The 14,194-nt window shown below is 37.2% G+C and overlaps 1 protein-coding gene across 5 annotated transcripts in view; it reads left to right on the top strand.

Annotated features, from left to right (window-relative positions):
• Positions 1 to 1,231: 1,231 nt before the first annotated feature.
• LOC127424356 (choline transporter-like protein 5-B) overlaps positions 1,232 to 14,194 on the top strand; it is a 50,060-nt gene continuing 37,097 nt past the window's right edge. For 2 of the 5 annotated variants that reach the window (XM_051669446.1, XM_051669442.1), the window contains exon 1: positions 1,232 to 1,430. In XM_051669446.1, coding sequence (XP_051525406.1) covers positions 1,300 to 1,430 — 131 coding nt within the window. In that variant the 5' untranslated portion in view covers positions 1,232 to 1,299. Of the gene's footprint in view, positions 1,431 to 4,458; positions 4,477 to 14,194 lie in introns of those variants that run through there. The other 3 variants (XM_051669445.1, XM_051669443.1, XM_051669444.1) reach the window with 3 other exon arrangements.

Genomic DNA, 14,194 nt, shown 5'->3' with positions numbered 1-14,194 from the left:
TATGTTGGGTCCCACAGAGGAAAAGCAGATCAGTGTAAACATAAATTTGCATTTGGCATCAACCACAACAAATGACTGCCATCAGATGGTGACTTGCAAACACAGGCATCCATAGAAATTCAACATCCTGTTCGTTTGCACAGCTTTTGGTTTATTCATTTTTCAGATTTATTCCATTTTTTGAAAGGAATAGGAAAGTGATATGTTAAAATTTTATTATGGAATGTGTGATTATAGTCAACTAATTATTAATTTGTGTTTTTCTATATATGTTTGGGATCACCAGTAAATTTAGTGGTCCTAGTAACAAAAATAGTGAGAGCAAATTTCCCAGGAAACTGTCTTACAATGCAACCGGCCTTCGCAAAAAAAAAAATAAAAAATAATAATAATAATAAAAGGAAGTTGCAGTACCATGGTACAGTAATAGACCTCATTAACACCTGGTATTAAGATACGTTTTGGGTGATCCGGCCACAAGTGGTCAGCCCTAAATACAGGTCTAAAACATCTAAAATAGGTTCAGAAGGTAATACCATGGTACTTTAATGTAATTCAAAAAATACTAAGAAAGATGTCCAAAAAATAGAGTACTACTAAGGTATGTCCAAACAAACATTTGAAGTACCATGGTACTTTTTATGCTGGTGGAAAGTACAGCTTAAATTACCTCATCATACATTTTAAATGTCAACACAAAACACTGCTGATCTTTCAATGTAATGCAACTGACATGTAACTATTTAGTAATAATACTGCCATATGCTTAACTAATTTCCCCAAATCATTAAACCCACAATGGTAAGTTAGTTAAAAAAAAAATAAATAAAAATAAAAAAAAATTCAAAATGAAAGTACTTCTGTTTACTTCTATATATTTCAATAGTTCTTTTTTTGGTTGCCTACCATTGTGGTTTCCACAAAGCCATATTGCAAAAAAACAAACAAACAAAATAAAAACTCACAGACTACTCCCTTATTGTGTGATACTGTCTCAAGTAGCACAAAGGAATTACAAACATAGCCACTTTGGATTCAGCTGATTTCATTTACTCTAATGTGTTCATTGAAGTGTTTTTCCTGTGCCTGACTGCGAGGTTTCTATTTTTCCCCACCCTTATTTCGACCGGATTGGCTAGTAGGAAGTTTTGAAAGTCAGCGATTGGATAGTCGTGGCGTCATTCACATATTCGACCGCCTCTCTGTGCGTTGTTTCTCACACTGCTGATGGCGCTGTAAACACAGTGGCGCTCCGCTGCTTGGCCCAGCAGCAAATCACAGATTCGAGTAATATACTGTATGTGGACGAGCCGGAGAGACACTACTCACGTTTACAGCTTCATATGCAATCACACAAACAAAACACACGCGAGGACCGCTCGTCGGGGGAGCAATGGCAAGGAAAAGTGCGATTCCATCTTCATACTATGGTAAGCAGTTTGTGAATCGCATTGCGTTAAATTAAGTTGTTGCAGTAAGGCAATTGACAAAGGGAAATTACTTAGTAGTGTTTGCTTTATTTTAAAACGATCCCTGTAAATGACTGTTGGCTGTTTTCTCACGCAATTAATATTTTGTTACCCATATCAGCTGGTGGTATGGCAGAACAATAGCTCCACTGATGTGTTTTCATCCAATCTCTGTTTGTTACTTTCTTAACTAAAACTAGATTAATTGAAAGGACAGTATAGTGCTATTTTCGAATTCGAGAATGCAATGATTTTTAATTGTCACGTCATATAAGTTAACTGGCAGACGTCAAAAAGAGAAAGAATGAAAAAAAAAAACCATCGTACACAGAAATGGTGTTTGCGCAGGTTTTTCCATCTGGAAGGGATTTGTGTTGTGTTAAATCCTCATAGAACGGTACTATTGCAGTATACAGCAGCCTACTTGGAGAACTGGACATAGTTTAGGATAACTGTTTGCCGCAGCTAATTCAGTGTTTTAACAAAGCTCTTTAGTAAGTCTTGAATAGAACATTTTAGAACATTGACAATATAGCCAGTCTGGAGTAGAACACTGACAACATTTTAAAACACTGAGAATATAATCAGTCTGGAATAGAATGTTGAGAACATTTCAGAACATTGAGAAAATAGTCAGTCTGGAATAGAATCTTGAGAACATTTAAGAACATTGAGAATATAATCAGTCTGCATTGGGATCTTGAGAACATTTTAGAACATTGAGAATATAATCAGTCTGGAATAGAATCTTGAGAACATTTTAGAACATTGAGATTTAAATCAGTCTGGAATAGAATCTTGAGAACATTTTAGAAAACTGAGAATAGAATCTTGAAAACATTTTAGAACACTGAGAGTGCAATCAGTCAGGAATAGAATGTTGAGAACATTTTAAAACATTGATAATATAATCAGTCTGATATAGAATGTTTGGAACATTTTAGAACAATGAGAATATAGTCAGTCTGGAATAGAATATTGTCTGGAATTTAATGTTGGGAACATTTTAGAACATTAAGAAAATAGTCAGTCTGGAATAGAATGTTAAGAACGTTTTAGAACATTGAGAATAAAATCAGTCTGGAATAAAATGTTGGGAACATTTTAGAACATCGAGAATCAGTCTGGAGTAGAATGTTGAGAAATCTTAGAACATTGACAGTATAGAGTAGAATGGTGAATTAGACCCCCCCCCCCCAGTTCTCAAAGGCCACCTAGCCATATAACAGTACTGCACTAAATATTTTTCAGAGGCAGTCTGTCTAATTATAACACATATAATCACGGCAAAGGGATGCATCTGGTACGCCTACGCACCCAGAGCCATTCACTTTTGAAAATAGACTTGGAGTTATTATCATCTTCTATTCTGTATCTGAAACTCTTTTTGCAACCTTGACGGTTCACCATGGCAGAGCTATTCGAGTGTCAAAGAACGAAGTTTTCTTTGTCACGTAAATAGTGCAGGGAGCAGCTGTTCCTCTGTTTCGCTCTGGCAGGGTCATGCTCTTTGGCCTTTGCCTTTTGTATTGTTAGGTTCCCACGAACTACCTGTCAGTCGCAACCATTGTCAGATAGACTGAAGGAAGCATATAGTACACTGTAAAAAAAAAAAAAAAAAAAATTTCGTAAAATTTACGGTAAATTTTATTACGTTAAGTTTTACCATGAAAAATACGGTAACCACGTTTCAGGCTTTACAGGATGTAATTTTGGTGCTTGTATATTTTGCGATGCATTACCGTTTATTTTATTAAATGATAAACTTGATACATTAACCTTCTAAAACTGTAAAAATCTGCTTTTCACTTTATAATGTATTGTTAATCACCGTAGTAGTTACAGAAGGGCACATGATGACATGAAGTTCATCAATAGTGGCCCTTCCACACTAAACACCATCAGGGTACCATATGTGAAATTTAAATAATGCAATAAACATTAACTAAACTACGTCAAAGATAACACAGAACACCCCAAAGTACATAACAGATATTAAAAATAAGAAGAAACATAACTATTCCCATAAAATATAATGAAATGTAATGGGTCACGCAGGGAATTCTGGGAGCGCCCGATTATTATTTTTTACTGTAATTTTAACAATAATTTGCCATAAAATTACATGTATGTTCTTTTTAAATATATTATAACTTTTTACCGTATAGTTCAAGGTAACTACCCGTTAACCAATTAACGTTTTTTTATTGTAGCATTTTTACAGTCTTTTACCATTTAAAATTACACACTTTTTTCAGTGTAGTTTCAAGGTAGTTTGCGTATTTTTGGCAGGTGCTTCAGATTGTTTCTCAGTGCGTCAATCTGGCATCTAAAGCATTTATTTCTGGTGACTTTAGGGGCAGCATTTTTACCTTTTCACAGGTATATATCTTGTGAAGCAATCAATGTATCTACAGGCTACAAAGCATTGTTAAAAGACTTATTCATACAGCACATCCAGTACTAGTTAAAGTTTCTCAAAATCAGCTACCTTTCACACAAAAAAAATAGCCTGCTGTGGCAGGACCATGGTATTAGGATGCGGTGCATTGATTTACACCATGGTATTTACTCCAATGTACATGCATTGACGCTTTATGCAATGATACGCCAGTGAACCACCATAAGAAAGTCTATGGGACCACTACGTTATGCTTTTTCTGCTAACTTTATAGGCTCACCTTGGAAGAAGGGCTCTGGTTGTTACAATAGCAGGGTCCAGGGTTGCTAGGTTACGGGGGCTGCTCCACCATTACTGAGAGATTTGTTGTGAGATATGCAGTTGGAGTGCACTTAATAAAGTTTCAACAGTTAAGTTTACCTCCTCATCTGCTCTGTGTATCATGACAGTAAATATTCCACTTAATTGTTTTCTGTTCTAGCAAAGTCTTTCTAGCAAGTCAATCCACTGCCGGCCATCTTTGGAACACTCCCGGGAGACTATTTCCAGTCATGCCAGTGCAGCTCCTATTTACTTGAATGGAAGAACACCGAAATCTGAAAAACGGTTGGTCAAGATTATGATCAAAGAGCATATTTTAAATCAGCAGTAAAATCTGATAAAACTGGTATCATAAATTATGCCTCTTTACCTCATATTACGCATAAAAATAAGCAATTTTCCCGGCTTTTATAGCTAATGCGCATGCGCATTCTTGAATTGATTGACAGACGAGGTCTGTATCTAAAAGGTGACTGGCTCTTTTACATGGAAGGCAGGTCTTCCTTTCTACATCCGTTGACCATTGGACGCTCAGAGCTCCTTGGTTGGGCGTTCCAATTTCTGCCATTCATTTTAATAGAAGTGGCACGTCTCTGCTAAATAGTCTCTGGTTCTAGTTATTTCATTTCTGTTTTTACGGAGTGAGAAACGCTCCAAACGATACAGTGCGTGAGCTGTCTGAACGATTCGGACCATTTTGTTAAACCGTTAGTTCTGATTCTAAACAGGCGACATGATTGCTAAAATATTGTCAGGGAAAATGTTTCTTCATACAATCTTTATACAGAGGACAATCTGCTAGGTGCTGTTATAAACATTTTCTGGGGGTGCTACGGGGGTGATATGGACTCTGTTGGGGAGGCTGAAGCACACGCTAGCCCCTCCCTAGTGCCGCCTCTGGATAGGTATCATGGCAGAAAAAGTGGGAAAGGTATCCACCTTTTTCCTACATCCTGTGATGCTTAGCGAGAAATATGGGCGTTACTTCCATTGTCAAGTAAACACAGCTGTTGTTGCAGCATACTTCCATTAATTCTTTCATTGTGGTATTGGGATTTTGAGGAGAGCATGTGTGATTTCGTATGGACATACATCAATCACTATATCAGTGTGTTACTGAATGATAATAAACTGCAAAAAAGTCAGAAAGACAAAGAAAGCACGAACAAAACCGTCACACTGTTTCTCCCAGATGCAGCTGATATTTAATCTAAGCACAAACGCATCATTTTGAGCAAAATTATTGGTTGTTTAAGTGGAGTACCTGTGTTAGTTCAGCTTTAGATGTGTGTACTTGTCATCTTGACACCCTGCATGTTAAAATCAGACAGACACACTGAGGAAGAGCTGTGAAGTTCTCATCCTTGGGTATGTAATTGCTTTTTGAAATTTTCAATGTTCGGCAGGTGATTGACAGGTGAGAGGTGGTGCTGTGGTTTTTGACTACCTCTGTATGTGTTTTTGTGATCCAATCACAAAATATTTTGCACCTCGTTTACAACTATATTTAGCACTGACCATTTGCGATCAGATAATCCGAAACATGTCTTTATTACCAGCTGTAAACAGGGTCTAAAATGACTATAGCCAGAGCTAGGCAATGCTGTAGAGCAACTTCCAGCAGAAGTCCCACCCACATTCGTTTCCCCAGTAAGACCCACAGGAAAAAGGTGGATAGACCTTTTTCACGGACTGTGATGATGCATTTCCGCCTTATTTAGCAGCGTAAATCTAGCAAACGTTTTTATAATAGCAATTTTTTAAATATTGAGTGTAAATTTATAACATCATGCTTTGTGTTATATTACCCTGGAATTAGTTATAAAAAAATTAGTTACCACAGCTGTGAGGGTGCTTCTTATACAGCTGCTGAGAGAATGACAGTACATTTGGCATTTTCTCTCATCTGACAGTCATAATCCACTGCTCACTATTTTTTTCCTCTTCTGAAAAGTCAGTGAAAAGTAATAGAGGATTTTTTTCATTTGCTGTTGGAGCAAATGGGTAAGTAAAAATTATATTTGCCGTGGTCTCCCATTCACTCCCATTCACCGCTATCGAAGTTTACCCTGCAGTCTTTTACTTCTGCGTTCCAAAACCTGGATGGTGAAAAAGAGTCTATTGTGGGCGAATTCCAAACTGCGTTTTTGCGCCTTTGAAGGGCACTGTGGGAAGGGGACACCGCACGAAGAGGTGTTCCAAACAAAAAAGGGCAACTCAAGTCCTCCATGGAGGACCCATCCACAAGGCTGTTAGCGAAGGGTACATGCGATAGTCACTTTGAGGAAGTAATTTTACCATTTATGGTCACGCGACCCTGGGTGGTGTTTCCTCGGGATATATTTTAAAGCAAGGTTGTTGATCAGAACATATTACATGTTCAAATGCTTGGCCGAGCGCTATAGCCATTTTATAACGGTTTACATTCGTCCTCATACATAATATAGTAGACAGTCATATGCAGAGAAATACTCCAAAAACAGGGTAATTTTTTTCCTGTTGGCTAGTCTAAACCCTGTGGTTTATTATTATTTATTTATTATTAAGACCTCTTGTGCACCAAATAACTTTCAGCGGGAAACGTTCATTCATGTATTTTATATAAATTTAAGTACAGATATATTACTATTATTATTATACTTAAAACAGCAACAGTAAGCAATTTAAAATAAGACACAAAAAAAAAACTATTACAAAAAGTATATTTATTTGCAACAACAAATTAACAGCAATAAATAAGAGATTACTGTTGTTAGTACAGCTGTGCTGCATGGTAACGTTTCAGGCGAAGATAAAGTGGAAATGACGTATGTCTTTCATTACTCCCTTCATCAGGGGTGTTCCAAACGGCCATACATGAGACGTGAGTGCCCTGCTCCCTTCAGAGTTCCCACTTCAAGGGGTCAGCCCTTCTGAGGGAGTAGGGCATAGGGATGCTCACTTTTTGGAATTCGCCCTGTGTGACAGTAAAAACACAACTGGTCATGTGACTGATTTTGTAGGAGGCTGTGGACAAGCTAAATGAGGGCAGAGCTTGCGCCGACCTATCTTTCGATCAGCTGTTCTGTCTGATTGGACTTCTTAACTGCAGTCCAGAGAGAGAGAGATAGAGAGGAGAAAGAGAGAGATTATGAAAGCTGCAAATAGTTTAGACCCTGGCCTCATTTTCTGACAACAGTATCTGCCATGCTAACCTTTAAAAAAAAAACAATGCTGCAGTATTATTTTCCTTTCTATTAGATTTTTTCTCAGAGCCAAAAAAAGTTTTTGAAGTGCTAACAAGTTCAGTAAGGGTCCCTTCACCTCAAAAATTCAAATTCTGTCTTCATTTACTCACCCTTAAACCTAACTTTTTTCCAGCCTGATCTCATGAAATTTATGTGAACATGACAATATTTTTGCAATTCAAAATTCACGTGCTGTATAACACGTTTGACTGCAGGTTTCCAGTGAAATGTCCAGCTGGGGGCGCCAAAAGCGAGTAAAGCGGTGTCATAATCAGACGAGGTTTTAAGGTGAATTTTAGATAGGCAGTTATGTTTTAAAACATAACTGCCTAACGTAAAACTTTTGCCTGAACCTTACCAATAGTGTTTTAAAATATAAATGAGACATTTCAAAAAGACATTCTTACTAAATCAATGCCTAAACCTAACCATTAGTGATTTAAAATGCAGAAGTAAAATGCTGAATCATTTTCTGAACCAACCACATCATTTCGTGCCACTTCTATGACTTTGTAATATCACGTGTCAGTGTAAGTTCATGGCGGGACTTGAATCGCGGTCCTCCAACTCTAAGTCCAACACCTTATCAGGTGAGCTACCACACAAGCTAATCCTGTTGATTAAGTGTATATGTAGGTGTGTCTGTAATACAAGCATTAAAATGTATCCTTTTTTTAAAAGATGCGGTAGAGTAAAAGTGTTGATATCATAAAATAGCAGGGTCTGAGGAATAGAGAGAAAAATAAGTATTTATAAAGGCATAATCAGCCATTAAAGTCATGATTTGAGTGAAAGTGTATAAAACACACAGTTGTTGTAGCGCCCCTAGTGTTCATTTCACCTGGAAACTGCAGGGAATTGTATCTGGAGACACGTATAACAAGTTTAGCAAAAATGTAGATCGATTAGAGTCACGTTTTCACTATGAGACCAGGTTGCTTTTTTCTTCAAGATGTGTTATTTTGCACAATCACCAAGCAGCTCTTTTCCTTACATTGAAAGCATACAGTGATGATGGAATGTCAAGCTCCAAAAAGGATAAAAAAGCATCATAAAAGTAGCCCATTTGTTTTGTGTGTTATGTTTTAAATACTGTTAAGGCATGCAACAGCTTAATTGACTGAAAATCTTTGCAGCTCTCCAACTCATTTGTGTGTAGGCAATACAAACATGCTGAAATGAAAATGAATTATGCCGGGTTTGACATCAATGACGCCGAATGTCATTGGTTCTCTTGTGTCACGTGACTAATTTTGCAAAAAATCATGAGATACTATATTTGCCTTTTATGTTATGATGTTATGTTATGTTCTGTTATGTTATATTCTTTTTGTTGACTTGTGGAAAATACGTTTGATGTTTAATTATTGAAAAAAGTTTTGTCTTTCAAGCTCTTAATGCGTATAGAAAGAGAGTGGCTGTGTTTTATTTTTCCCACATGAAGTCCAGTGTGTTCTTGATACTGCTTGTAAAGATGAACATGACATCATCATGTCATGAACAGTATGACATGCATTAATATGGCCCCATTTAAACCATGATCATCAGGGTCTGGCATGATTACAGACAGTGCCTCTGTTTGCTGATTGGTAGCCTAAATGGTGGTGACAGTGATTTATCGAATGGCTTTGGCTGGCTCAATAACAGGGACAAGAATTTTGGTTGTAGCCTCATTGAGAGACCAGCTTTGCTTTTACCATTACCATTACTTTAGACAAATGGCAAACAGTAAGTAGCTTAAATCTAGCCAGGCATAATTAAACGCTGACCAAAAACAAGTGGTTTGAACATTAAAAGACATTGGAACAAAGGTGGTACAAAGAAGCTCTCTTCTTACTACTATGGGTGTCAAACATGTCTTAGTCTTGGAGTTTAACATGAGCTCTATACTGTGCGTGTGGGATGTTAATAATGAAGGATTAAACACAAACACCATTTTGAGGGATAATAAATAATGCCTCATAATGGTGCCATCTCCTTTCCCAGCGCCCATTTTAAATGACACAGAAAGTTGCACAAGTTAACCATTTAACTGTGGACAGCATCACTGGTGTGCAAGACTCATTTCACACAGCAACATGGTGGTCAGTTGAAAGGGAGAAAATCACATTTTAGACAGATTCCCGGGGTCATTTTCACACTCACAATGGCAATGTCTGTGCCATCTGCCTGGTGCTCAAGGCTGTGGCTGGTATCCTTGTGAAAAGAACAATACATTTTCTTTTCTCTCAAACAGAGAACTATCATGCTTTTAAGCAACACATGTGCTTGTGTTTTGTAATTGATTTAAATGAGATCCCTTTATTAGAGCCACAGACACTCTGAATAAAGAACACAGGGTCCTGAATTAAAAAGGCTGAACATAGATTAATGGAAGGTGACAGCGAGGTGTTGGTAGGTCATAGAGAAGTTTAAATCAGATAATGATTTCATTTTAAAATGGCACCATCACAAACTGGATCTCACTCACTAACTCGGTGTATGGATGTAGCCTATTTGTGTGTAAAACCTGTATACATAAACCTATATATATATATATATATATATATATATATATATATATATATATATATACGTGTGTGTGTATGTATGTATGTATGTATGTATGTGTGTGTGTGTGTGTGTGTGTGTGTGTATGTGTATATATATATATATACTGGCAGCCAAAAGTTTGGAATAATGTACAGAATTTGTTGTTTTGGAAGGAAATTGGTACTTTAATTCACCAAAGTGGCATTCAACTGATCACTAAGTATAGTCAGGACATTACTGATGTAAAAAAACAGCACCATCACTATTTGAAAAAAGTCATTTTTGATCAAATCTATACAGGCCCCATTTCCAGCAGCCATCACTCCAACACCTTAGCCTTGAGTAATCATGCTAAATTGCTAATTTGGTACTAGAAAATCACTTGCCATTATATCAAACACAGCTGAAAGCTGTTTGGTTTGTTAAATTAAGCTTAATATTGTGTTTGTGTTTGTTTTTGAGTTGCCACAGTATGCAATAGACTGGCATGTCTTAATGGCCAATATTAGGTCAAAAATGGCAAAAAAGAAACAGCTTTCTCTAGAAACTCATCACTCAATCATTGTTTTGAGGAATGAAGGCTATACAATGCTTGAAATTGCCAAAAAAAACTGAAGATTTCATACAAAGGTGTACACTACACTCTTCAAAGACAAAGGACAACTGGTTCTAACAAGGACAGAAAGAGATGTGGAAGGCCAAATGTACAACTAAACAAGAGCATAAGTACATCAGAGTCTCTAGTTTGAGAAATAGACGCCTCACGTCCTCAGCTGACAGCTTCAGTGAATTCTACCCGCTCAACACCAGTTTCATGTACAACAGTAAAGAGAGGCCTCAGGGGTGCAGGCCTTATGGGAAGAATTGCAAAGAAAAAGCCACTTTTGAAACAGAAAAACAAAAAGAAAAGTTTAGAGTGGGCAAAGAAACACAGACATTGGACAACAGATAATTGGAAAAGAGTGTTTTGGATCTTAACCCCATTGAGCGTTTGTGGGATCAGCTAGACTGTAAGGTGCGTGACAAGTGCCCGACAAGACAGCCACATCTATGGCAAGTGCTACAGGAAGTGTGGGGTGAAATATTAGATGGTGAGCATCTGGACAAACTGACTGCTAGCATGCCAAGGATCTGCAAAGCTGTCATCACAGCACATGGAGGATTTTTTAATGAGAATTCTTTGAAGTAGTTTAAGTTCTGAACATTTTTTTTCAAATTGTAATAGTAATTTTTCATGTTATTAATGTCCTTACTATACATTGTGATCACTTGAATGCCATTTTGTTGAATAAAAGTAAAAATGTATTTCCATAAGAGCAAAATCTGTACATTATTCCAATCTTTTGGCCGCTGTGTGTGTGTGTGTGTGTGTGTGTGTATGTGTGTGTGTAAATATACTGTATACACTTATATTATGAAAAGTTTTATGTGTATGTATATATACTGTGTGTATATATTCATATACACACACACACACACACACACACACACACACACACATATATATATATCACACACAGAGAGAGAGAGAGAGAGACACACACACACATATAAACACAATACAGTATATGTTAACATATAAACACCCTTATATTATATCTTTATATATTATATCTTTAATTAACAGCTCTCACTTGAGTAATCAATTTGGTCATACATTTTAAACAACTGTTTGATTAGACATAGTAATGAAGCATGCAGCCACATTAAAAGTTAAGTGGAGTCAAAGTCTCTTAGTTGAGTGGAGGCCAGTGTTAAAATTTATGGCTTGAGTCAGCAAACGCATGAATCTAAAGGGAGCGAGAATTTCCCACCTCACAATCTGCTCTGTCTGTCACTCTGTTTCTCTCTGTCTCTCTATACTTTGCCTGTCCATCTTTCCCTGATTGTTTGCTTGTCTGTCTCTCTTTCTAGTGGTGTGTCTCTCACTCAATGATCTGACATAGGCTGCATTTACACTGAAAGGCTTAATGCACAGATCTAATCCTTTGAACATATCAAACTTTTTTTTCCCCTGCCTGTTAACAGAGTTGCCTAATTCAGAGCAGAGAAACTCTGGAACTCTTTTTTTTAATTAATTATTTATAAAAAAATAAATAAAAAAATTGCTTTCGTTTAAACTTGCTGCCTCTTTTTCTATTATGTACAATTGGAGGGTCTTTTAATGCCAGCTAGCATTATGAATGAGACTGACCGAAGATGATGAAGTACAAACAAGTCTCTCTGTATCCACTGGACTACATTGGATGTCTTTTACTGGCTAAAAGTGTGAAGTTTGCATATACATCAGACTGCTAAACTAAATCAAGCAGTTAAGACTTTGGCATTGAAGAAGGTGCCTTTGTTTGGAGACATCATTAAATGACCAATGACGCTCAGATTAGTGTCACCGAGCAGGCAGTTTGTGTCTGTCTCTGGTAATTTAGTTACACGGGATGGATTGACACAGCTGTTCCTTGGCCACGATTCAGCTGATGCAATTAAGCCACACAAATTGAGGAACCACACAGTCTGTTAAATATTGGACAGATTATGAACAGGACAGAGAAGTGAGGATAAACTGTCTGAGGCTGGTGTGGCAAAATATTTTTTATCAGGGGACTGGGGCTGGATGTAGGCATGCGAGTCTTGCCCACCCAATCAAACATTTTGATTTACAAAATGTTTGATATATATATTTTCCAATTTGTGCATTGGTTAAAAGGAATATGGGGGCGGGCTGTTTGTTGCAAACATTAAGGGTGAACTGTAGACTGCCCAACCAATCACAAAACAGCACAGGAATTGTGTAGTGTTTTTCTATTTTTGTCATTGGCCGAAAGCAACAACACACTCAAGAAGCGGCTGCTGCAAATCAGAGAGTCCGAGACATCACATGAGCGACATCACACTCCCTCTCCCTCCACATCAGCTATCCAAAATCGCGCTGCGGGTGTTTGTGAAATACTGGACCTGAATTCCCACTCCTGGAAAAAAAAATGTAATATTTTGTCCCGCTCCCACCAGCAGGTAGTGGTCTGTGCAAATTTTTAAGTCCCGGTCCCCTAAGATTCTGTCCTGCTCCGGTATCAGAAAAAAAAATCGCATTGTTATCACTCTAACATATTGCCAAATATCTGATTGACCTTTGGTTGGTTTCAAAGTTTTGTTTGTACATTTCTTTAATAAAGCGTTAACATCCATAGCACTTTCCACCACATGGAGCACAAGGAATAATTTGTATGAATTTGCCACCAATCCTGTGCCTGTAAATATAAAAAATGTTGTTGGTCTTGCGCAAGAGACGAATAACACAAATAACACTCTATGTGTAAATGTGAAGAACATCTATTTTGTTATTTAGATATTTATATTTTGTAGGAGTCCCATGAGTCATTTCTTTCTCCCGCTCCCACACACACATCATCCTGCGCCGCACTCTGTTGCACCGGGTCGCATTGATTCCGCGGCCAATATAAGCTGGTAGTACCATACGTGATCGTGATTCATAGCTGTATACAGTGTTTTGCGGAGCGTGTGCTTCTGTTTCCCCTGTTGTTAATTCGGTGTCGATGAGAGATGCTGTCTGTCTCCTCATGTCTTACATCTCTTTTATATACATTTTTTTACAGTGCTGTGATAGTTTGTTGTTTATTGTTTGTCATTGCATTTTAAACTACTCTGTTTGTCATGAAAATAACCTTTGGTGCTTACATGGCATTACTTTCCATCCATCCATCCATCCATCCAAATTCCTGTATTCCCTAAATGACTTTACACATATAGTTTCACTGGTAAAGATCAATACCCTTTACTACTCTACAAAGGCCATACTCATTAACTAACATTGAAACTGAGAAAAATGGCTTGAATTATTTTGATGTGGATTTTGTAGTTACATTTTTGCACAATGGTTACTCTGAATTTCAGCAAACGAGACAAACTCATCTGTCACCGGACAGATCATAAGAGACCTGTTTCATTCATAACTCTATTTTGCATTTTGCCCTTGTGGGGCGGGATCATTGCTTATTACATTTCTGTCAAACAGAAAGAATCATCATAATTTAATATTATATATAATTACTTCTTTAAGCAGATCCCATCTTTGTCAAATTCTTGTCAAAATCAAAATCTTGATCTCTCCATTTAATATATTTCCTTTCACTCCATCCTTATTTTCTTCCTTGATATTATTTCTCTCCACTCCATCCTTGCATTCGTGGATTTGTCTTTGTAATTTGCTTTAAGGCTGTAATTCTAAT

The sequence above is a fragment of the Myxocyprinus asiaticus genome, chromosome 33, assembly GCF_019703515.2.
Source record: "Myxocyprinus asiaticus isolate MX2 ecotype Aquarium Trade chromosome 33, UBuf_Myxa_2, whole genome shotgun sequence".
Classification (NCBI taxonomy): Eukaryota; Metazoa; Chordata; class Actinopteri; order Cypriniformes; family Catostomidae; genus Myxocyprinus; species Myxocyprinus asiaticus.
The sequence above is the reverse complement of the archived record's forward strand: the minus strand, read 5'-3'. Positions and strand labels throughout refer to the sequence as shown.